The sequence below is a fragment of the Rhinolophus ferrumequinum genome, chromosome 17 (assembly GCF_004115265.2).
Source record: "Rhinolophus ferrumequinum isolate MPI-CBG mRhiFer1 chromosome 17, mRhiFer1_v1.p, whole genome shotgun sequence".
Classification (NCBI taxonomy): domain Eukaryota; kingdom Metazoa; phylum Chordata; class Mammalia; order Chiroptera; family Rhinolophidae; genus Rhinolophus; species Rhinolophus ferrumequinum.
In genome coordinates, this window is record NC_046300.1 from 48,318,441 (window position 1) to 48,342,339 (window position 23,899).

Here is a 23,899-nt window from a genome sequence, read left to right on the forward strand (position 1 = left end):
TGAGTTAAGTGACAAGGCAGAGGGAGCCTTGAGACCATGGACGGTGCCATGCGGCTCCGGGTGCTGCTGTGCGTGTCCCTCCTCACCCTACAGGCCATGCCTGCCTGGGGTTCACCCAAAGGGCCCAAAAGCAACGAGGTATGTGGGTAAACCCTCAGGGCAGAAACTAACAGCTGGGCCTGGATGGGACCCTGAAAGGACACAGACCCTCACCCCAGGGGCTGGGGCCACCGCCACTCACCTTGACCCACTCTGACTGGCGGGGTGAGGGCAAGGGGAAGAAGCTACGCGCTGCGTCCCATTCCCAACGCTCAACAAATAGTCACACTTACATGGACGCTGGTTTGTTTCACAGAAGCGACAGGCTGTGGACACAGTGAGTGAGAGTCTCCGCAAAGGAGTCTGTCGTGGGCTATTAGTACAGCCTTGGTTTTCCTGCCCCCTGGGGGTGTGCACCTCCGTTACTGCCCTGGGCAGAGGGACTCCCGTGTCCTGGAAATGGGGGCTCCCCCACCCTGACTGCAAGGTCTCGGGCAGAGAGAACGAATGGGTCTCCCTGGGAGGTCTGGTCTCTTCTTCAGGTACCCTTGTGTCCATCAGAAGCGGGTGCTGGGCCCAATATGACATAAGGTCTCTCACTGGCTCAGAGGCCCCCAGCCCAGGCCACAGCGCCCTCTCATCTCACTGTCAATGGTGTGATCATCCGGAGTTTGAAAGTCAACTGCAAAGTCACCTCGCGCTTCGCCCACTATGTCATCACCAGCCAAGTGGTCAACACTGCCGACACAGCGAAGGAAGTGGCCTTTGATGTGGAGATCCCCAAGACGGCTTTCATCAGCGACTTTGCCATGTGTGTGTCTTGCCTGGCTCCCACACCCAGAACTAGCCATTCCCCAGGCCCCGCCCAAGACCACAGCTCAGAGTGGCCAGACAGTTCAGACCATCTTCTCATTTCTCCAAGGGCCGCAGGCCATTTCAGCTTTGAAGGGAGGAACAGCTGTTTAGGTCTATTCTGGACTCCTGTTGTGGGCCTCTGACTGTGTTTTCAGCCTAGGGTCTGAGGAACAAAGGCCGGTGTCCGAGGCTTCCTGCTGGACTCTGGCTGTGGCTGCCCACCTCACTGCCAAAGGGCCCCTGAGCAACTCTGTGGGCTGTGGGAGGCCCACAGGAGACACCCTCCCATGAGTGCTCACCTGGACAGGGCCTTCTCAGGGTCTGGGCTGGGAGCACCTTTAGTAAGAAGGACCCGTGTGGTCAGGGAGGGGAACCTCCCCTGAGTGCTTCTTCCCCCTGTAGCACAGCAAATGGAAAAGCATTCATCGGGGACATAAAGGACAAAGTGACTGCGTGGAAACAGTACCGGAAAGCAGCCATCTCAGGAGAGAATGCTGGCCTTGTCAGGTGAGTCCTGAGCTCTGCTGGCCCAGTCTCTGAGGCTCCCCTCCCCAGCCAGGACATAGGTGGAGAGTAGCCCCAGGCTAAGGGGAAGTGAGCAAAGTGCCCAAACCGCAGGTGCATTGGACAAGGCTGGTGCTGACTGGCCCATCTGCCACACCAGCCATCAGGGCAAGTGGGGCCCTGTTCTTTGGCCTTGACCCTGACCAGCTAGTTAAGACAGGGAAAGGGTTAAGGACACCTGGGAGCAGTACTAAAATAAGAGAAATTGATTGAGACCCATGCTTTAGGTGACAAGGAACCACATGTCACCATTTGTCTGTCTTGTTGCCTCTGGTGGCATGTCCAGGGCCTCGGGGAGAACGATGGAGCAATTCACTATCCGCCTCATCATTGGTCCCCGGAGCAAGGTCATGTTCCGGCTGACCTACGAGGAGGTGCTGAAGCGAATACTTTCGCAGTACAACATTGTCATCAAAGTCAAGCCCAGGCAGCTGGTGCAGCATTTTGAGGTAGATTGAAGGTGACTGCACACCCAGGGGCGTGTTCTCAGGAGAAGGGCTCCTGCCTCTCTCTTGCTGTGGTTCCAAGCATTGGCTTGGTACCCATCGTGTGTGCCATCCCAGGCCTGAGCACACAGGGAAGGGACTGACTCCTCAGGGTGGGCTCCAATGGGCTCTCTGTGGGCAGGGAGCTCCCTGACCCTCCAACCTCCTTCTCTTCTCTGAGCATCAGCTTGCTCATCTGTTAAATGGGGGTTTCTGTGTGTCCCAGGATTGCCACAAGGATTACAAGAGATACTTGAAAGTCCAGGTAGTTTGTAAACCAGAAAGTCCTGGGCAGCTTAAGGACTCTGGCACCTCAGTGATGGCCAAGTTGAGGGGTACAGGCATCCGTATCTTCATTTGGCCAATGTTTTTGGAGTTCCTATGGCTTGCCAGGCCCTTTGCTGAGGGCTGGGTGAGTGCTGCACACAGTAGGCGGCCAGGACACATGTGGGCTCTTGGCTGAGACTTGATGACGGCCCAAATGTGAGCCTTAGTGCAGGAATCGCTTCAATGACGCAGATCGACGTGGACATCTTTGAGCCCCAGGGGATCAGCAAGCTGGATGCCCAGGTGTCCTTCCTCTCCAAGGAACAGGCGACCCGACTTATCAAGAAGTCATTCTCAGGCAAAGAGGTTCGTGGGATGGTTGGGGTGCTGGGAGTTCTCAATCTGGCTCAATCCTTATGGAGTGTCCAAGCTTGGCATGGGAACCAAGCAGGGGCTGCAGGCTTCCCTATGGGTGAGAGAGGCAGGCGATTCATGGTTGATATCCCAGGGGAACTTGGCACTCCTGGTTCTCATAGCAACTTAGCAAAAGCCTACCTGCTGAGGTTGGGGAAGGTGCTCACACTGGCTGCGTGGTCTGGGGTGAGTTGCTGGCTTTCTTGAACCTCAATTTCTCACACCTATAGGAAGCATTCAAAGCATGTGAGCAAAGGCCAGGTGCTATTGAAGTTAGGATTCCAAGCTCCAGTGTGCTTGGAAACATTATTAAGTTTGGAAAGGCCTTTGGCCTACCCAGCCACTTGCCACTTACCACTGGCCACCCATTTACGGGAATCCCAGAAGTGCCCTGCTTGCTCGCTGCCCAGGCCCTGGAGGAGTATGGCATATGGGTGGGTGATACCCAGGTAGTGCCCTGCTTCCTAACTCACCCTTAACTGGAGCTAGGCGCAAACCCTTTAGTGCTCACTTAGCTTTGGCAGTGACTCCATAACAATTCATTTAAAAGAAATGTTTCTTACAGTTTTGGAATGGTTCCTTTTAAACAAAATACGACAGCCCCGAGTGTTAGCAAACATGCTTGCGTTCAGGAGCAGACCAAGGGGATAGTTCTTCGTCTTCCTATCAATTCTTTTCAAGTGTTTTTTTTCTTTTTCTATAAGCATGTCTTACTTTTATAACAAACAAAAACTAAAACAGTCTTTAAAGAAAACTTGGAAAGTACAGAAGTATAGAAAAGTACCGAGTAAAACCCACGCCTCATTTCCCTGAGCACCCACACCAGGTCAGTCCAGACTTCAGCTCCCACTCTGGGTCTTTCTTTCCAGTCTCTGCTCCTTATCCAGGTGGGTTCTATTTTCCAGCACAGTGTGGTTGTCTTGCTTTTTACCTCCACAGTTTGAGTTGACAGATGTTCTCATATTGCTATAATTTTGTTTTCATTTTGTACCCGAAGTGGCGATGCTTATTGTACCGCGTTTCCCCGAAAATAAGACCGGGTCTTATATTAATTTTTGCTCCAGAAGACGCATTAGGGCTTATGTTCAGGGGGTGTCATCCTGAAAAATCATGCTAGGGCTTATTTTCCGGTTAAGTCTTATTTTCGGGGAAACACTGTAGAAAATCCCTGTGATTCAGAAGCATAGATGCAAAGAAACAGCTCTTCTCTCCTACCACCTACAGGCGTGTACTCTCAGCAGCTGTGTGAGGGGCCCACCTGACTCATTTCTGTGCCTGTGCAACACACACACACACACACACACACACCCCTTATGTTGTCTTTGCAAACATCCTATTTGCAGCTGTACAACCCAGTAATGAATGCCTCATGTCTTTGATGGTTCCAGGGTCATGTGCTTTTCCGCCCTACCGTGGGTCAGCAGCAATCCTGTCCCACATGCTCCACTACCTTGCTGAATGGGGACTTCAAGGTGACCTATGATGTCAAACGCGAAAAGCCCTGTGACCTCCTGGTGAGCTGGAAGCTTCAGGCCCAAGACCCAAAGGATGGGCGGGGGTGCTTGTGAGAGTTCTCACTCATTCTTTTGTGTTTTAGGTCTCCGGTAACCACTTTGCCCACTTCTTTGCACCCCAAAACTTGACTGATCTAAACAAGAACTTGGTTTTTGTGATTGACGTCAGCACCTCCATGGAAGGCCAGAAAGTGAAGCAGGTAAACTGTGCCTTTAACAGTTCACCTGACGGAAGCTTCTTTGGTCCCATCACCCACACAGTATTGGTTGCCACCAAGTCTGGGTTTGGGATTTCTCCCTCTTCCTCATCCACCCCCAGGGCCCTGCGGGAACCCCTCTCCTGGCACCTCCTGGCCAGCCCCTCCTGCTTGTCCGCCGTGTCCCTCTGCCCTGTGGATCTCTGAAATGGGGATCTGGAGTTGACAGAAGGCACTATCCTGGGGCTCTGTCCCTCCACTGACTGTCCTGTTTGTCCTTACAGACCAAGGAGGCGCTCCTTAAAATCCTGGGGGACATGCGGCCAGGGGACTACTTTGACCTGGTCCTCTTTGGGACTGGAGTGCAATCGTGGAGAGGCTCACTGGTACAGGCATCCACCGCCAATGTGCTAGCGGCTCAGGACTTCATTCGGAGCTTCTCCCTGGCTGGGGGTAAGGGCGGGCATCTCGGGCCACCTTGCTGCTGCCTCTGTCCTCTCAGAATGAAGACATACACAGGTCTGCTTTCTCTCCTCTGCAGCCACGAACATGAATGGAGGTTTGCTCCAGGGAATTGAGATCTTAAGCAAAGCTCGGGAAAGTGTCCCAGGAGTCAGCAAACATGCCCCAATTCTCATCATGTTGACAGATGGCGAGCCCACAGAGGGTAAGCACCTGGAGGGATACCTCGGAAGGTACTCTTCTCTTCATTACTGAAGGCATTCAAGCTGCACTTGGAAACCTAACCACTGGGGGAGGGAGGTGAAAGGTTTAGGATGAAGGCAAGCACTGATCTAAAAACAGCGTTTAGACTGTAACGTCTGCATGGGCTCCAAGGCATACTTCTGTCCTGAGCTGGGGAACTGGGGACGTTTCTGCCTGCCAAGGAGGATGGGCAGGATTCTTGGTTGAGTTTAATGAACTAGGTATTCAGCACTGTCTGTGTGCCAAGCACAGGACTAGGGACCAAGAAGAGATACCAAGAGAACAAGACATGTCTATCCTTAAGGAGGCCAGGACCATGGGAGAGGCAGACGCAGGAGCAGAAGCTCTGGTGGGTACCCTGAAAGAACAGGGTGCCAGGAGGCTGCAGGACCACGGACAAGGGGCACCTGGCCCAGGAAAGGCCCCAGAAATCTTCCTGGCGGAGTGACCCTTGAATTCAGTCTCGAAGGAGGGGAGGAAAAGCAGGAAGAGATCCCTGGCAGAGGGGGCACGTGCAGCATAGGTGAAACAAGGGTGGACAGGTCAGCAGGGCGTTGCAAGCCACAGCAAGGAGCCATGGGAGGCTTTAGAGCAGAATCAGATCTGCTTGTGCCAGACCTGTATACATGGGCAAGGAGTGTGAGAGGTTAGCAACTGTTGCAATGCCTCCTGTGGGCCCAGGTGAGCCGGCAGGAGGCATTGCCTCAAGATGTAGGTGGGGACTAGAGATGGACTAAGACGGGAGGCGTGGCTCCCAGGGAGTGTGCCTCAAAATCCCCCGTGCTCCACATGCCCGTGAGCTGGGATCCAGTCACTGCCTGGGTGTGTGGCTGCAGGAGTGACGGACTATTACCAAATCCTCAAGAACGTCCGCAATGCAATCGGGGGCAAGTTCCCGCTCTACAACTTGGGCTTTGGCAACGATGTGAACTTGAACTTCCTGGAAATCATGTCCATGGAGAACAATGGACGGGCCCAGAGAATCTACCAGGACCACGATGCCGCCCAGCAGCTGCAGGTCTTCTCCTCGCCCACCCTGCCCTGTCCCCCAACGCACCACCACCAGCAGCCCACGAGACGCCCTGCCTTGAGAGCCATTTGCCCATCAGCCTAGAGTAGCAGATAAAGTTCTGGCATGGGCTCGAATTAGCTGCATGACCTCAAGCCAGTTACTTAACATTTCTGAGCCTATGATTCGTTCTGTAAAGTGTGGATCCCAACACCCCATGTTGTGAGTGGGTTTCCCATTGGGTGCCCTGGGTGACCTATCAGTTCTGAGGCCGCACCCCCCACCCCTGCAGGGTTTCTATGACCAGGTAGCCAACCCCCTGCTGGTGGACGTGGAGTTGCAGTACCCCCAGGACACAGTCTCGGCCCTGACCCAGCACAGCCATAAGCAGCACTATGCAGGCTCGGAAATCGTGGTGGCTGGGCGCATTGCTGACAACAAACGGAGCAACTTCAAGGCTGACGTGCAGGCCCATGGGGTAAATTGTGGGCTGAGGACAGTGCAGGGGCTGGGCAGCACCCAGAAGCTCCACACCCACACTGTTCCCCACCTCTGCCTCCCACAGGGGGCCTCCTTTTCCCCCAGAAGAGTGCCCCCACCACTGCATGTGCCACACACACACCCCAGGCCTGAATAATCCTCCACGCAGGCATCCCAGGCTGGAATGGGGCCAATGTGGCCTTGATTAGTTGTAGTCCCTTGGCCCAAAATGGGCCACATGCTGCCTCTCACATCATTCCCTCAAGGCATGAGAGAGCAAGAGGCCAGCCTCTTCTTTCTCACTTGACAAGCATTTCCTGAACACCTACTGTGCACCTGGCTTTGAGCCAGTGTAGCGCGTGTGTGCATGTGCACAGGGGGAGGCAGGGTGTCTGACACCCGGACCCTGCCCTGCTGGGTGTGGACTCGAGCCCCACAGTGTGGTTGAGAGTGCAGAACTCAGGCTTTGAGTGGGGAGAGCTGAGCTGGACCCCAGCTCCACTCTGACCAGCTGGGTGACCTTCAGCAAATGGGTCCGGCTCCATAGGCCTGTTTCCTTTTCTATATCACAGGGGTAACACTGCATTGGAGAGTTGTGTGGAGTAAATGGCATAATCCACATAATGTGCTTTCGCAGTGTCTGGTACATGGGATGCCCTTAGGAAATGGTGCCCCCTTGTTGTGGCTGGGGAGATAAGGCACAGCCATGGACTGTGGCAGGTTGAATGGCTCAGCCCGCCAGGGTCATGGTGGGTGTTTGGAGGAGCAGGGCGTGGTGGAAACAGCTACATAGCTGAAACAACTGGGCGCTTGTTGGCATTCCTCAGAGACAGCAATTCCACGAGGGCAGGGCCTGGTTGTGGGGCAGGGCCCTGCGATGCCTGGGGCCTAGGCCAGCTTGGCTCGCAGAGGATGCTTACCAAGCTTTTGTGGAAAGAATGGATGTATGGGGATGAGGAGAGCAGGCTTAGGAAAGGGGGGTTTGCTGAGAAGGAAGCTGCAGAGACCAGACAAGAGTGGGTCCCCTTGGAGCCTCAAGCACCAGCCAGCAGTTGTGTTCCTAACGGCTCACCGCCTCTCTCTATCACAACCCTCAGGACAGACAAGAATTCAAGATAACCTGCTTGGTTGATGAAGAAGAGATGAAGAAACTGCTCCGAGAGCGGGGCCACATGCTGGAGAACCATGTCGAACGCCTCTGGGCCTACCTCACCATCCAGGAGCTGCTGGCCAAGAGGTATGACCCCTGCAGCTGCCTCGTGGGCACCCTCCACCCAAAGGCCTTTGGACTGACAAGGTGAACAGAGAAGAGGCGGTTCTGGGCCTTTGAGGTTGTGAGCAGGTCAGATTTACTGCCCTTCTGCTTTGCTCACTGAGTTAATATCAACCAGTCAGTCAATAGTGTGGGCAGGGTCTTAGGGGCCACAGGCAGCCCCCTCTTTGTCCCCACTGAGCTGCTGCAGAGGAGGCTGCCCTTTACTGTGGGGCTGCCGTGTCCAGACACACTCATTTAATCCTCACAACGTGCAGGGGAAACTTCCTCATTATCCCCACTGAACAGATGAGCAAGCAAACTGAGACGCAGAGAGGCGAGAGCACTTGCACAGAACCTCGTAGCTGTTAAATTCTCTGTGTATTTCCGAGGCACATCCCCCAACCATGTCAAGTCTCCAGGTTTTCCGTGTAGGAGGTCTTTAAGTCACGAGGTCCTTGAAGAACAGACACTGAATAAGAACACTGCAGGTGCTCAATACCTGTTTGAGGAATCAGTGAGTGAACAAATGACTGAAAGGACGAGGGAGTGCAAGTCCATTGCCCAAGCTGCAGGGCTGGGAGCAGGTGTCTGTCTCGTAGGATGAAGATGGACGGGGAGGAGAAAGCCAAGCTGTCGGCCAAGATCCTGCAGATGTCACTGGCCTATCAGTTCGTGACCCCTCTAACCTCCATGACCATGAGGGGCATGGTGGACGAGGACGGCCTGGAGCCGCTCGTTGACAAGCCAGAGGAGGGTACGGGCCCTGCAGAAGGGGCGGCTGTGGGCCTTGGGGAGGATTCTGAAGGCCAGAAACCTCCTGAGCTTTAATTCTCTTCCCTTTCTCTCCCTTCCAGATTCTCTGCCCTTGGGTGAGTTTTAAAATCATATTGGTTTTCTCGAGGGGTTTCCGGTGGCTGGGCAAGTGGCATTTGCTCCAGCGCCAGGCACACAGTTCCCCATCCCCACAGCTCCCTGCCTCCAGCCCGTCATGGTTTCTTCTTCCCCGAAATGCCCTTGCCCACTTCACCACAGAATAGCAGCTCCCTCTTGTGTGCATGGGGACCCTTGCACAGCCAGAACCACCCCCCCCCGCCTGCCTCTTTTGGGGCCCTTGTGTGAGTGTGTGTCTGTGAGGAGACCTGGGTCCCTGGGGAGAGCTGATTGGCCTCTGGGCCCTGGGTGCACTTGGGGAATGAGGTGTACGTGGGCTGGCAACCGTGACACTGTCCTCTATTGTTGTCCTGTACAGAGATGCTGGGACCGAGAAGGTGTAAGTGGCAGCCATGTTGATGATGCAGATCTGTACCTCTCTCCTCCAGATGTTACAGTCTCTCAGGCTGTCCATTCAGTCCTGAACAAAGCCCCTAGGTTTTGCCTGATGAGGAGACAACAGCCCAACGCTTCCTTCCTCTGCTCCAGCTCTCCTCAAGGCCTCTCACTGGGAATCCTCAGACAGTACCCCTGATGTGGGCCTGGCCTCCCCCACCCTTATGCCACCAGCCCCACCAGGTCCCCATGGAAGGAAGCAGAGAGGGTCAGCCCAAACTTCTCTTCCCATCTCCTGAGAGTCATCAAGGGCTCTGTGTCCACTCCTGATCCTGTGGCCTCGGGGGTGGGAGGGGGTCTCGGAAAAAGAGCCAGCAGCTTCAGGGAAACCCAGCTGCCTTCCTTCTAAATACCATTCACTCTCACCGGTCAGCATTTGTGCTGCCAGCAGAGCAGCAGCCTTCTCCAACTGACTCCAGCTCCGGTGTCGGGAAGTTGCCAAACGTAGTAACTGGTGGTGAGTCCTTGGGAGGGTCTGAGGGACACCCCTGCCTGCTGGAACCCTTGCCTGCGGCTGGCTCCATTTGCTCAATACCCAATCTAATGAACTCCATGCTGTGCCCCCAGTGGACACTGACCCCCACTTCATCATCCATGTGCCCCAGAAAGAGGACACCTTGTGCTTCAACATCAATGAAGAACCTGGGGTGGTCCTGAGCCTGGTGCAGGATCCTAACACAGGTACGGTGACATCACACCCTCTGCCAGACAGGCCAGGGCTGGGCGCCTCTGCTCTCAACACTCAGCTGTGGACAGGACAGTGGCCATGGCCTCCACTTCCTACACTTAGTGTACCTGTCACCTGGCTCACCTCAACTTGCCTCCTTCTCGCCCCATCTACCTGTCTGGGCCCTATACAGGGCCTGCTTCATGGGCAGGTGACCCAGGCAGGCACTCAGGACCCAAGATTTAGAAGGGCCCCAGGCTCGGTTTAATGCTCTCTTCTTGCTGTCTTGAAATTCTGTACAATTTTTAAACATGGAGCCTCTCATTTTCCTGTATGCAGCCATCCTGCTGACTTTTCCCTCAGCGTGGGTGAGGGAGCCTCGGAGCCCATCTCCCCAGCAGTGCTCAGGGATGGGAATGACTCCCTCTGTCTCTCAGTCACTTCTCCATCCTCCCAGGCCAGTCGGTCCATCTGTAAATGTTTGCTGAGCACCGACCAGGGCCCAGGGACTCAGTGGGAACTGAGACACAGTCCCTGCTCTCCGGGAGTTTAGGGAAAGGAGACCAACATGTGAACAAATTCTTAGATGACAATTTCAAAGCATGAGACCTGCTGTGTTAGGATAGTGACAAGGGCGAGGGGCTTTTTGGCTGCTCAGGTCAGAGGAGGCCTCTGTGAAGCACCTACTGTGATCTGCCCCTGGGTCAGACACTGGGGCCACAGAGAAGGGACAGGCCAAGTCCTGTAAGACCTCCTTCAGGACCCAGACCAGAGAGCTAAGTACTGGACAGTTAGTGTGGAGTGGGAGGGGAAGGAGGTAGTGTGTGTGCAGCGGGTACCAATCCTAAAGGTTCCCCTCAGGAGGTAAGACCCTCAAAAATGGCGTGGCAGGGTTGGGGTGTGGGGCTCTCCCAGAAAGGAGGCATGAGCTAAGGCAGGCTGGGTGAGGCTCTCACAAGAGCTGGCCCCTCCCTGACCTGGACGGCTCCTCACCTCACTGCAGGTTTCTCGGTGAATGGGCAGCTCATTGGCAACAAGGCCAGGAGCCCCGGGCAGCATGAGGGCACGTACTTCGGGCGGCTGGGGATCGCAAACCCTGTGACGGGCTTTCAGCTGGAAGTGACTCCACAGAACATCACGCTGAACCCTGGCTCAGGAGGGCCCGTGTTCTCCTGGAGAGACCAGGCTTCCCTGCGGCAGGACGAGTAATGGGGCTGGGCCTGGGGCCTGGGCAGGGAGGCAGGGGACCAAGGCAGAAGCCCCAGAGTCGGCTCTGCTGCCTGAGCCTGCCAGGCCCTCGTTGTCCCCTGAGCTGTGTCAGTGAATGACATTCATGTGGCTTCTGTGTAGGCTGTGCAGACATGTAGACCCCGTGGACCCCCCGCCCCCATTTCTTTGGTTTCTGGACATGTGTTCTGGACCCAGCTGCCTAGATGCCTACGCTCCCGTGGCATCTTCACCCTGCAGTCCACACCCATCTCTACCAAATGACGCCGGCCCATCCCCTCAGGCTTAGCACAAAGGCCACCTCTTCTGTGAAGTCCTCCTACTCTCTTTCTCTGCTGAACGTCTCTGGGCTTCTCTCTCAACCCCTGTCTTAGTATGCCGTGTCTCATGTTTGTTCCTTCATTCACTCCTGCATTCATTCAACAAATTCTGCTGAGCACCAGAGCCCAGTGCTGGGCAGCAGAGCTACAGGAAGACGTAGGCAGAGTCTGGTGTGGAGGACATAGGTGATGAGCAGGAGTCAAAGAACACAGACTCTGATATTAGACAGGCTGGAGGCCAAGCTGTGTGACCTTAGGCAAGTTATTTAACCTCTCTGAGCCTTAGTCCTCACAGGAGCAGAGTGATACTTGAATGATGCAGTTCACATGGAGGGCTTGGCATAGAGACTAGCACATTGTAAGGGCCCCATATACAATAGCAACATGTGGGAAGAAGCGTGGAACAGGTAACACCCAACCATCTGGGGGTGAGGGTCGGGGGCGTCATAAGAGCTGGGTCCCAGAGACAAGCGAGGTGGAATGGAGAGGGTGCAGTGCAGCCACACCTGTCCTCATGGCCACCTGGCCCTGCAGGGTGGTGGTGACCATCAACAGGAAGAGGAACCTGGTGGTGTCCGTGGAGGACGGGGGCACCTTCGAGGTCGTCCTGCACCGAGTGTGGAAGGGGAGTGCCATCCCCCAGGACTTCCTGGGCTTCTACGTGCTGGATAGTCACAAGATGTCAGCGCGGACACACGGGCTGCTGGGTATGGCTGATGAGGCAGGCAGAGCTGTGGGCTGCGGGGGGTGAAGCCAGTGGACTGGTCAGCTCTGCAGCTGGGTGTCAGGACAGCCCTCCTCCAACACGGCCTCCAAGGCTCAGCGCTCCAAAGAGAGCTTGTGTGGTGAGGGTCTGGTCCCTCTAAAAGGCTGTGATCAAACACACAGTGAAACTAAAGTGTAGGTAAGCCTGGGAGTGATAGGGGAGAGGCCCAATGAACAGGCACAAAGGTCCAGTGTGCTCCCAGAGACCTCCTGGGTAGGATGGGTCATCAGACACATTGCTTCTCCTTGTGGCTTTGCTGTAGACTCTGCTCTCTATGGGCCCCTACCCGTCAAACTTCTCACCCAGCCAGATTCATCTGGAATTGGTCCAAAAAGACAGGAGGTACAACCACCTGACACTGTATCCGCTTCTCTATAGCAGGTGAACTAAAAGAGTGGGTTTGATACCAAAATTTATCAGAAAGAGTCAAGCCCTTAAAACAAACAAACAAACAACAACAACAAAAACAAAAAACAGTTCAAGCAACTCTCTAAACCTCCAGTGAGCACCCACTGAGGGCAAAGCACGAGCAAGTCTCCCTGACGGTAACTGCTGCCTCCCATGTGCCTTTCCAGGACAATTCTTTCACCCTTTTGATTATAAAGTGTCTGACCTCCGCCCGGGCTCAGGCCCCACAAAGACAGATGCCACAATGGTGGTGAAGAACCACCAGCTGACGGTCACCAGGTGGGTGGGCTGCCCTCCCAGCATCTCTGTCCTTGCTGTTGCCTCTTGTTTGTCCAGGCCTTCCTCCAGGTGTCACATGGGTGGGGTAGGCTTCCTGGGAAGCTCTGCTGGCTCCAAAAGGGGGCCCCAGCTAACTTCTCTCTCCCCAGAGGCTTGCAAAAAGACTACAGCAACGACCCCCGGCATGGGACCGAGGTGACCTGCTGGTTCGTCCACAACAATGGGGCCGGGCTGATCGATGGCATTCACACCGACTATATTGTCCCTGACATCTTCTGATCCGCCTGCCAGCACACCTGTCCTGCCTTGGGACCATGGCAGAGGAGGAGGACAGCATCCTGACCTGGGGTCCAGGCCACACCTCCCCGTCCAACCTGGTCCCGTGTCAAAGCACCAATGACTTTCATTAAAGAGAGGCGACGCCCAGCCCAGCCTGGCTGCTCTTTGGGAGGGTGGATGTCAGGGGGACAACCCGAGATGCTGCCCCTCAGAAGGGCTCAGGAGTCACAGCAGACCTGGAGGCCTGGAGGAACCCCACACCAATTCCCCCCACCACACCCTGTGCTCTGCCACTGCCTGGCCCCATGCCTCCTGAATGCCCTGAGTGTCCCCCACACAGAGCTCCCCCCACAGGTCCAGGGACCAAATGACACTCTGGCAGCAAGTGCAGGAATGACCAGCAACAGCCACAGCAATAGCGAACACTGCTTCTTGCAGCCAGGCACTGTTCTAAGTGCCTTAGTTGGATTAACTAAATATATGCTCCCAGCAGCCGTAGAGGAAACTTTTATCAGGCCCATTTACAGCTTAGGAAACTGAGGTTAGGTGATTTGTCCAACATCACTCATCTGGTAAATGGCAGAGCTGGGATTTGAACCCATGCTGTGTGGCATCAGCATCTGTGTGCTTAACTACCCCCATGTGAATATTCCACTCAGGCTGAGTGGCTGATGGCCAAAGCCAGCTGGGATTTAATGTCTGATATTCCAAAGTATCACTTAAAATGAATGTATGAAAGAAACGTGTAATACCTATATATGGACTTGGGGTCCTGAAGAAGCCCTACCAGGAGCTGGAGGTTATATCCACTCGGGTAAGAGCCTCAGGAGGCAGTTCCCAGGTTCCCACCCTCAGCTCAACGTCACAGCTGGGAGTTTATTTCCCAAAGATAGATAGCCACTGCTCAGAAGCTGTGATTTCAGGAGCCAGAACGGCAGCCCACCTGCTGGCTCCTTACACTGGTTCCTGAAATACCCCAGCAGGGTTCCTTCCTTTCCTTGGCTTTGCCTCAGGTCCAGATAAGTGCAATGTCACAGGGTGCAGGGAGGTGAAACTATACTTTGGGGAGCTGCTGGCCCTTCAGGTGAAAGTTGATGGGCCTCCAGCCACTTCTTTCCAAAGGGTTTCTGATTGTTCTCTGCTGGCTTCTGTTCAGTTCCCACTCCAAACAAGGCCCATGAGGGCCCAGATCAATAACACAAATGCTGAGCTGCACGGCTGCCCCAGGGCCCAGGGGACACAGAGCTCTCAGTGGCAGGCTGGGGGGCGGTCAGTGGGGTCTCAGAGACCAACCTGTTGTCTGGAGTAGCCTGGCCTCTCGAGGGAGAGCTGTGGGCTGCTGGCTGGCTGGTCACTCTGAGCAAGGCCCAGCCCATTTCAGGACTCATTTTTCCCTCCTGTATAGAGAGAAAATGGGGTGAACATGAAGATTTCTTAGATTCCGTTTAATTCTAAATTCTGCATGACGACTCTGGCTCCCTCCAAGTCCCCAGGTGTCCCTCAGGGGCCTCTTGAGCAGCCTCAGAATTCTTATTTCGAGTGGTCCCTCTTATAAAATTCCAAGTATTTGGAGATGAGGCAGTTTCTCACTGCCTCTTTGTTCCTAGCAGTCAGTTCTCTCTGTACATCTCACAGTCAGGTGCAGAGCTTTCGGCCACGGCCATGACAGAATCCATACAGTAGCTTCCTCACCAACTCCACTGAGTAGTGGCTGAGTCGGGGGTCACTTTGCTCAGAAGGGCATGGGTATGGCAGGGACATGGTTACCACTCTGGGAGGTTCGGGGGCTGGCAGGGTCCTGGTGGGGCCCAGGAGTTCCCAGTCCTGAGGAGGAGGGGACCAGACCCTGCCTCTGCAGCTCCCATTGTCCTGGAGGCCAGCCCTCCAGCCTCACTGGAGACTTTTTGGAGAATGACTCTTTAAGAGGTCGAGGGCTGCTGAGTCCTTGGCCAGGCCTTGGGAATGCAAGGATGAATGTGACATGGCCTGGCCCTGCAGAAGTCTGGAGTCTAGAGGTGGTTTGCACAGTCTTAAATGTGCAAACCTCAACATAGGGTAATGACGGAGTAGGGCTACCTGTGGTGAGCTAGGGGACGAAAGAGGAAGGAGGGTACTGGAGCTGGCAGAGATGAGAGATGCGAGGTGCAGAAAAGGGGAGGGCACGCCAGTGGGAAGAGAGGAAATTCAGAAAAGCAAGTTGGAGCCAGATTGCAGAGAGAGCTGGATCACAGGACTTGGGGTTTGTCCTCTCCCTGGGGCCACGAGATCCATAGAAGGATAATTAATGAGCAAGGGCTTCGGCCATGGAGGTCAGAGCCTTAAGAGTGATGGATGTGGTTCTGTGCCCTGGCTGCCTGGAGAAGGGGGTGGCTGCGATCCAGAGGCCATGTCAGTGGTGTGGGGAACAGGCAACGATGCTGAACGTGCCATTTGCTTTAAATGTGACTCCACATCCTGTCAGTATCGCCCCCACCCAGGGAGTCGCAGGGCTCCTTTGCCAGCACACAGCTTCTGCTCTCTCCATGTCCCCCAGCCACTGGGAGTAAAGTCCCCACACTGTTGACAATACCCACTGGGCCCCCTTGGTCCAGGCAGATCCAAGTCCTGTTATTCCACCCACGCCCCAGCTTCCCAGACAGCCTCCCGCCCCCTGATCCTCCCCCCCTGCACTGCAGGTCACTGACCCGACCGGTCAGCTGGCTCATATAAGGACAGCAAGTCAGGCCTGCGTGCTCAGTGATGGCGTCTGTTCGATGGTCCTGCATCATCTTGGCCCTGCTCTCCGGCTTGGTGGTCCCCGGCTTCCCAAGAAGCCCCTCCCGGCTGCTTGAGGTAAATCTGTCTCCTATTCACCATTCGGGCTGTCGCACCAGCAGAGGTACCAGCCTGGGTGGTCCTCTCCATGGGTGAGGGGTAGGGAGAGGGCTGGGCAGTGAGCTGCAGGGGACAGGGCTGGGTGTTAGGAGAACTGGGCTCCAAACCTGCCGTCTAATCCTGAGCAAGGCTCTTAAATCTCCCTGCGCCTCTGCTTCCCCACCTGTGAAATGGGTGATGCATCAGGAAATGCTAACCTCACTGAGAACCTATGAAGGTCCACATCTGAGAAAAGGGCAGAAGCCTCTAAGAAGGGCTGAGCTGAGCCCTGTGGGGTGCAGTGGTGGTGAGGTGTTCTGAGAGGAGGCCTCAGGGGCCTGGAGTGCAGGGCAGGGCAGAGTGAGTCGGGGTGCGTGGGGCAGGGAGGGTACCCAGAGTTGCTCCCCTGGGGAGCCTGGAGACCTGCCCTCTCCAGATCTCAGTTTCCCCTTCCTACTCTGGCATGTGGCTCCGGGTGGGTCCTATGTCCACAGGCCCCTCAAGGTGTGGGAGTCACTCTGGCCTCACCCTGGTCCCGACTAAGTGGCCTTTGCCTCAGCCTGACCTTTATGTTTGTCTTTGTTTTTGCAGAAACGGAGCCTCCCGGAAGGGGTGAGGACTTTCACCAGGGATGGGGCAGGGTGGGGTAGGGCAGGATGGAGACGGTTGCACAACAGCAGGTCCCTCACAGCTGGCAAACAGCTCACGGCCCCCTGCCCTGGCAGACTCCCATGCCACTCAAGACGCCCGGAAAAAAAGTGCCCTAGAACCATGCCCCTCAGAATCTCACCAGATGCCGCTTAGGACGACAGGCATTCCACCAGGCCTTCCTTCCACAAACACCAGGCACTTGCCAGTACCAGGCTGGGCTGGGGACACACGTGAATGGTCCCATCACACCCTCACGAAGCATCTTTATATATCCATATTTAAACCAGACATCTCCCTAGAGCCTCCCTCGGTCCACCCCTACCCCGTGGGAAAGAGGGTATTGAGGGCACGAAGGCCCGCCCCACACACCCCTTCGACACAGGAAACGAGTACCTGTTTGGGAGAGACAGAATCAAGCAATTACCAAACGACACAACTGGGTAGAGTGTGTGTGAATGTGATCGTTCTAAGTGGAGGTGTGAAAGGTGAGCAGGACAGGCCGCTGACCCTGCTGAGTCCTGGCTTGGCTGGAGCAGGTGGAGTGGAGGAGGTAGAGCCTGCCTGGAGGCTCTCGGAGCTGTGGGGACACTACCCTGAGGGTGATGGGGAGCATGGGAGGGCTTTATTGGGGGGGCAGGGTCAGATTTGGGGTTTTACAACATGTCACTGGCTACAGCTGCATGGAAAGATTACAGGGTTAAGGAGGCAGAGCAGGGTCCCCTCCCCCGCTTCTTCTGCTCCCTCCCGCCTCCCGCTCCTCTTGGCATAACACGAAGTTCCTTTTCATGGTTTAAAACTCCCCTCCCTAAATGACTTCTTGCTGCTGGGCAACGAGGTAGGCTGAGCTCAGGAACTTGTGGGCCCAGTGAACAGGGAGAAACAAAGGCCTGCATCAGACAAAGCCCCTGCCCCCCACGACGCTCCTGATCTCCTACGGGACAGAAGTGCTCAGAAAGGTGGGCACACGCCCGCAGGCAGAAGGCCTGCCCAAGTGCCCACCCTGAGAACCACGCTGGGCGCCTGACTATGGGGATGGAGTACTCCCCCAGGCTTCCAACACGGCTGACTGGGACAATGGAGGGGTCACTTACCAGGCAGGAGCTTTGGAATCTGGAAAGGGACCTTGGGAGGGGAATGGCCAGGTGGAAGACCTGGTTTCCCAGTGGCCCCGCTGGCAGGTCAGCACTGTTATCTCCACTCCCGCTTCCGCTTCCACAGGCTGATGCCATTGAGATCCATAGCACCAAGATCAGCTGCAAGGTGACCTCCCGCTTTGCTCACAATGTCGTCACCACGAAGGCCATCAACCGGGCAAACACCGCCAAGGAGGTTTCCTTTGACGTGGAGCTTCCCAAGACAGCCTTCATCACCAACTTCTCCTTGTGGGTGTCCTCTGGGCTGGGGGTGGGGGGGAGTCTGGCCCAGCTTGAGCCCCGCCCAACTTCCTTTCCCTGCAGGACCATCGATGGTGTCACCTACCCTGGGAATGTCAAGGAGAAGGAAGTCGCTAAGAAGCAGTATGAAAAGGCTGTGTCCCAGGGCAAGACCGCTGGCTTGGTCAAGTGAGTATGGACCCCAGGCGTCGGGGAGAACATCTGGGCTTCAAGGGATGCGAACAACGATAGCAGCAATGGTTATTATTGTTGTGATTACTATTATTATTGTAAAATGTGCCCATAATTCTCACAATATTCTCCCATTTCCAACTGAGGCTTAGAGTGGGAAGGTGTCTTCCCCAAGGGGCTGGGACTCGAATCCAAGGCCTGGGACTGGAGGGGCTGTGCCGTCTGTGGGGGCAGACATTGTCTTGCACCCCCATTCAGGGCCTCCGGGAGGAAGCTGGAGAAATTCACAGTCTCGGTCAATGTAGCTGCGGGCAGCAGTGTCACCTTTGAGCTCACCTATGAGGAGCTGCTGAAGAGGCACAAGGGCAAGTATGAGATGTACCTCAAGGTCCAGCCCAAGCAACTGGTGAAGCACTTTGAGGTAATGAAGCGCCCCTGCAGCTCCCGCTGAAACTGTGGACGAGGGTGTGAGCTGGGGGAGGGGCGCTGGGGCAGAGGCCAGAGCAGGGGCCAGAACGCAGAAGTCCAGGCCCCACCACTTGGCTGAGGAAGCTTGGGAGACTTACAGTCGTTCAAGGGAAGGGGGCTGGGCTGGACTCACTCACATCCTTAGGTGCTGGGCCCTTGGGGCAGCATGACAAAGCGTCTCTGGAGAGCTTGTAACTGGTTATGTGGGTATTTTACCCACGTCAGAGCTGAAAGCCAAAGGAACCTCTTTGGTGGTGGAATTTGAACACCATCTACGGGAGAGATGTGGGGTCAGAGTACCACTGACGGCCCTTTTGGTCATTTTCTTGGTGGGAGACACCAGGTGTGGCCAGCACAGAGCTGTCGCTGGACCACGGCTGCTGGCTCTGGACCCGGGTGGGGAGTTTGGCCAACTTGGTCTCTGCACTGACCCATCTCCTTCCCTCGGCTTTGTCCTGGACGCTGGCCTCTGCACCGCTGAGTGACACCTCCTTACCTTTGGACATTTCAGATCGAGGCAGACATCTTTGAGCCCCAGGGCATCAGTACACTGGACGCTAAGGCCTCATTCATCACCAATGACGTCCTGAGCAGTGCCCTCACCAAGTTTTTCTCGGGGAAAAAGGTGGTGTAGATACCTCTCAGGCCTGGGGGGGCAGGGGCAGGAACACAGACCCTGGCAGGACCACACTGAGCCCCAGGGTTTGGCTGATGCAAGTGTGTGTGTGTGTGTGTGTGTGGCAGGGGGATAAATCTGCAACGATCACTGCCTCCCTGGCCACCTGCATCAGGAGTGGGATGCTGAAGGCAGAGGGCTGCTTGCTGGTGATGACCCACCAGAGAAACTGGGGTGTCAACTGTACGGGAGGGACAGGGGAACCATTTAAAAAGCCGGGTCTCATTCTACCTAAGCAGGGCAGGTTACTTCCTGTCCCTGCTTTACAGATAAGGAGACTGAGGCCAGAGGGACCATTTAGATCTACTGACTCTACACTGAGGAGTGGAAGATGAAAGGGAGCTTCCTTCTCGGTGCTGGTGGTTGACGCTAGGCCCCAAAGCCCCCAGCTATTCCAGGGTCTTGGTGGTTGTGGGCAGTGGAAGCATAAATGTTTACATGGACAGCAAACCGCAGTTAATCAGGGCTTCCAGTGTGGTCCAGTCCGAGGAGCACTCAGAGGGCTGCTGGCTTCTGCAGGGCCACGCGCCTGCCCTGGACCCTCTCCCACTTCCCTGCTCTGCTTCCTTCCCCAACCCCTCCTCTTGGCACCAACACATGCACTACCACCCAACATGAAGTTCCTTTTCATAGTGCAAAACTCCCCTCCCTGACTTCTCAGTGCTAAGTGCCAAGTAGGCTGAGCTACAGGACTTGTGGGGCCCACTGAACAGAGAGAGAGAAAGGCTGAATCAGACAATGCCCTTGCCCTTCATGGCGCCCCGATCTCCCTGGGGAGAGAGGTACTCAGAAAGGCCAGTGTAAGCCGGATGGTGGCAGGACTGCCCAGGTGCCCACCTCCGGGCTCCTCCCTATGAGGGCAGCACCTGGCTCACCAGGACATCCCCTGGCCTGAGGTCTGCAATAGGCAGGCCCTGGCCAAGCTAAGCAAGTCCCTCAATGTCCCTCCCCTAGGGCCATGTGTCTTTCAAGCCCAGCTTGGATCAACAGCGTTCATGCCCTACCTGTACAGACTCCCTCATCGACGGAGAGTTCACCATCAGCTACGACGTGAACAGAGAGTCTCCAGCCAACGTGCAGGTACCTTTCTACTGGCTCCATCAGGCTGTCGATTCCCAATCAAGTGGAGTAAGGGCTGGTGTGGGAGGAGCTACGGTTGTCCGTGCTATCACCCTAGAGCCTCAGCCCAAGGCCCAGTTTCCTGCAGGGCATGGGCGTGGCAGGCAGCCCAGAGCCTGTGTGGCCTCCCCTGGAGGGTGGAAACAGACATCTTCTTGGGCTGCGAAAGTCTGCTTCTATGTGCAAGAGTAACCAACGTGACATTGCTAAAAGGATATGCGCCTCCAGTCTCTCTTTCTCTTTCCAGATCGTCAATGGCTACTTTGTGCACTTCTTTGCACCTCAAGGCCTTCCCGTGGTGCCTAAGAACATAGTCTTCGTGATTGACGTCAGCGGCTCCATGCAGGGTCGGAAAATGGAGCAGGTACTCTCCTCTGTGCAAGTCGGGGTGACGGACGGGACGGGGAGAGAGATTTTTTTTTTTAAGTGGACAGAGCTGATACTTCCAGGGAAAGAGGAGGGTGTGGGACAGGATTTTTAAAATGGCACAAAGCGTCTGCCACCTTTTGTTGCAGACAGCATAGGCCCCACCACCCACAGGGCTGGGAAGACACAGGGCTGTCTGCTGCTTCCTCTCCCCGCTTCTTGACTGTTTGTTTTTCTCTTTCCCAGACAAAGGATGCCCTCCTCAAAATCTTGGATGATATGAAAGAGGATGACTTCCTGAATTTCATCCTGTTCAGTGGAGATGTGACCATTTGGAAAGAGAATTTAGTTCAAGCGACACCTGAGAACATCCAGGAAGCCAGGGAGTTTGTGAGGAGTATTCAAGATCAAGGAAGTAAGAACAGAGGGGAGAGCAGGGGCTCCCACTGCTCCCTCTGTGCCTGTGCCCTCTTCCTTGGAGCACAGACTGCTGGTCCAGGCCCTGCAGACCCTGCCTGGGGGTAGAGGCGGGAGTTGGGGTGTGGGGGTCCTTAAGCTTGATATCAGGGTGTTTTCTCTGTGGTTTAGGAAAACCCAGTTTCTGTTTCTAAGCCATGATCCTGGTGCCTCGCAAGTCCCACTAAGATCAGGCAACAGAGAACCCATATCATTTCGTTGGCTGTTTCTTATGGAAAACCACAAATGATGTCTTTACTGCTGCTCTCCTCCCAGTGAGGGGCTGGGAGAGCATCTGACTGTTTTCCAAATTGCTTTTACAGTCACCATGTGCTCCTATCCTTCCGGCAACCCTGAGAGTTCAGTCTTTGTGTCCCCTTTTGAAAGACTGAATCTTTGATTCTTCACTCACTAGTCAGTATTGAGCAAGTCCCACCGCGTCCTGGGGCACATGAGCAGGGCCTGCTGTCCCAAGCTCCTCCATCCCGGCCCCTGCCGGCCCCCTCCCACGGTGCTGTCTGTCTGTGTGCCAGTGACCAACATCAACGATGGGCTGCTGAGAGGCATCAGTATGCTGAAAGAGGCCCGGGAGAAGCACAGAGTCCTGGACAGGAGTACCTCCATCGTCATCATGCTGACCGACGGGGATGCCAACGTTGGTGAGGCAGGCGCCGTGCTGACTCAGCGCCGGAATTCCTGGCTGCCGCTCTGGGCTCTGTAGCCTGTTTGCTGCAAGACCTTGGGCAGCTCTCCCCGGGGTCCCCACAGCCTGTGAGCCCCAGGGGCAGGGCCCTGCCTCCCCCTGCCAGGGCTCCCCACCCTCTGCCACCACAAGGGCTCGTGGCCATGAGCTCTGCACATGAGGAGTCAAATCTCTTCAGACAGAGCTGGTCCAGACAGGTGTCAGGGCTGTGGCTAGAGTGTGAACACCGCTTTCTCCTGCAGGTGAAAGCAGACCCCCCAAAATCCAGGAGAATGTACGGAACGCCATTGGTGGCAAGTTCCCCTTATATAACCTGGGCTTTGGGAACAACCTGAATTATAACTTCCTGGAAAGCATGGCCCTGGAGAATCATGGGTTTGCCCGGCGCATTTATGAGGATTCTGATGCCAACTTGCAGTTGCAGGTATGCCTTGTCTTGCATGCCTCCAGGGATGATGAGCTCACTCCTTCCTCAGGAAGCTGTTCCATCGTGTGACAATTTCACTTATTAGAAAGAATTTATTTTCCTCTAAGGTTGAAATCTACATCTGGTCAGTTCTTTCCCATCACTAACGGTTCTGATGTTGCCCTCAGGCTACACAGAACACACTTGCTTCCTTCATAGGATTGCCAGATCAAATAAAGGACATCGGTTAAATAGGAATTTCTGATTAAAAAAAAAAACTAGTAATTTTTTACTATAAGAATGACCTAAATATTGCATAGGACACTGCATTAGTTTGCTAGGGCTGCCATAACAAAGTGCTACCAACTGAGTGGCTTAAACAACAGACATTGGCTGTGTCCCAGTTCTGGAGGCTCGAAGTCCAAGATCAAGGTGCCGACTGGCGTGGTTCCTTCTGCGGGTTGTGAAGGGAGCCTCTTTCAGGCCTCTCTCCTTGGCTTGTGGATGGCCGTCTTCTCCCCGTTTCTTCACATCATCTTTCCTGTGTGTCTGTCTCTGGGTCCAAATTTCCCCTTTTCCTAAGGACACCAGTCATATTGGATTGGGGCCCACCCCAATGACCTCACTTTAACTTGGTGACCTCTGTAATGACCCTACCCCCAAATTTGGTCATACCTTGAGGTACTGAGGGTAAGGAATTTCACCTGTGTATTTTAGGGTACACAACTCATCCCATAACAGACGTACTTATAATAAAAATGAACTTCTTGTTTACCTGACATTGTAATTTAGCGACATGTCCTGTCTTTTCATTTGCTAAATCAGGCAACCCCACTCCTCTCATCACAGGTGTGTGTTCTAGTAAGTGTTTCCACCTCTGCAGTGGACCTCCTGTGCCTTCATTCCCATCTGCTTCCCCCCATATCTCCTTTTCTAGTCAGCCTTTCCTTCTCTCCTTCCTTTCATTCCAACAAACATTTCTTGAGTACTCTCTGTGTGCCAAGACTCTGTCCTTATCTCTTTTATTCTTCCCAGTCTCTGCCTAGGGGGACAGGGAGGGCTCCCACATACTGAAGGGCACAGACAGGCAGGGACGTGTAGCAGTGGAGACCAGGACCCAGGCCTGGCCCAACCTGCAGGGCTCATCAACCTTCGGAAGTGTTAGTGGGAGCGCACCCACTCTGTCCTCTCCATGCCCACATGCCCTGGTGGCCTGAGATGACCAGGGCACCCATTTGGACTCCAGGGCTTCTATGAGGAGGTGGCCAACCCGCTGCTGACAGGTGTGGAGGTGGAATACCCCGAGAATGCCATCTTGGACCTCACCCAGAACACTTACAAGCACTTCTATGATGGTTCTGAGATCGTGGTGGCCGGGCGTCTGGTGGACGAGGAAATGAACAACTTCAAGGCAGATGTGAAGGGCCATGGGGTAAGCAAGCCAGTGCCCGCATGTACGCCGGGGGTGGGGGGTAGGCACCGACGGGACTCTGGCCACCGGCGGATGGTCCAGCAGTGGCAGCCCCTGAACCGGGCCCACTGGCTCCAGGCCTGCAGCCCTCAAGCCTCTCATATTCTCC

At 55.1% G+C, this 23,899-nt stretch overlaps 2 protein-coding genes and 1 long non-coding RNA gene across 6 annotated transcripts in view; 2 read left to right on the top strand and 1 right to left on the bottom strand.

Moving 5' to 3' along the window:
* Positions 1 to 13,205, top strand: ITIH1 (inter-alpha-trypsin inhibitor heavy chain 1). Of its 2 annotated transcripts, XM_033132037.1 has the most exons (22): positions 1 to 138; positions 356 to 376; positions 648 to 850; positions 1,297 to 1,401; positions 1,745 to 1,907; positions 2,463 to 2,576; positions 4,013 to 4,138; positions 4,222 to 4,338; positions 4,620 to 4,788; positions 4,877 to 5,002; positions 5,877 to 6,058; positions 6,342 to 6,527; positions 7,627 to 7,766; positions 8,384 to 8,538; positions 8,639 to 8,653; positions 9,034 to 9,054; positions 9,484 to 9,567; positions 9,678 to 9,791; positions 10,781 to 10,982; positions 11,859 to 12,031; positions 12,666 to 12,777; positions 12,927 to 13,205. In XM_033132037.1, exons 1-22 carry the CDS (start codon positions 37 to 39, stop codon positions 13,054 to 13,056), a joined length of 2,760 nt encoding a protein of 919 aa, XP_032987928.1. In that variant the 5' UTR covers positions 1 to 36; the 3' UTR covers positions 13,057 to 13,205. The 2 variants fall into 2 exon arrangements, with proteins under 2 accessions (XP_032987928.1, XP_032987929.1); XM_033132038.1 differs by lacking the exon at positions 356 to 376.
* On the bottom strand, positions 2,538 to 17,772 carry LOC117036797 (uncharacterized). Of its 3 annotated transcripts, XR_004425442.1 has the most exons (4): positions 16,700 to 17,772; positions 14,350 to 14,453; positions 2,766 to 2,848; positions 2,538 to 2,676 (listed from the first exon to the last, which is right to left on the bottom strand). It is a non-coding gene; the product is annotated as an uncharacterized LOC117036797 (long non-coding RNA). The 3 variants fall into 3 exon arrangements; XR_004425444.1 differs by lacking the exons at positions 2,538 to 2,676; positions 2,766 to 2,848 and adding an exon at positions 7,777 to 8,283; XR_004425443.1 differs by lacking the exons at positions 2,538 to 2,676; positions 2,766 to 2,848 and adding an exon at positions 11,932 to 12,062.
* Positions 15,076 to 23,899, top strand: part of ITIH3 (inter-alpha-trypsin inhibitor heavy chain 3) — a 14,075-nt gene continuing 5,251 nt past the window's right edge. Inside the window, 14 exon segments of the mRNA XM_033132039.1 lie at positions 15,076 to 15,111; positions 15,732 to 15,851; positions 15,853 to 15,888; positions 16,501 to 16,521; positions 17,779 to 17,942; positions 18,018 to 18,122; positions 18,384 to 18,546; positions 19,105 to 19,218; positions 20,224 to 20,349; positions 20,636 to 20,752; positions 21,001 to 21,169; positions 21,744 to 21,869; positions 22,156 to 22,337; positions 23,566 to 23,751. Of these exon segments, the coding sequence (XP_032987930.1) occupies positions 15,091 to 15,111; positions 15,732 to 15,851; positions 15,853 to 15,888; positions 16,501 to 16,521; positions 17,779 to 17,942; positions 18,018 to 18,122; positions 18,384 to 18,546; positions 19,105 to 19,218; positions 20,224 to 20,349; positions 20,636 to 20,752; positions 21,001 to 21,169; positions 21,744 to 21,869; positions 22,156 to 22,337; positions 23,566 to 23,751 (1,650 nt within the window). The 5' untranslated portion in view covers positions 15,076 to 15,090.

Excerpts from the sequence above, each read along its gene's own strand:
- ITIH1 (XM_033132037.1), top strand. The coding sequence starts at position 37 with ATGGACGGTGCCATGCGGCTCCGGGTGCTGCTGTGCGTGTCCCTCCTC. Across the intron at positions 1,402-1,744 it reads GAGAATGCTGGCCTTGTCAG|GGCCTCGGGGAGAACGATGG; the intron begins GTGAGTCCTGAG and ends TGGCATGTCCAG. Across the intron at positions 4,789-4,876 it reads GAGCTTCTCCCTGGCTGGGG|CCACGAACATGAATGGAGGT; the intron begins GTAAGGGCGGGC and ends TCTCCTCTGCAG.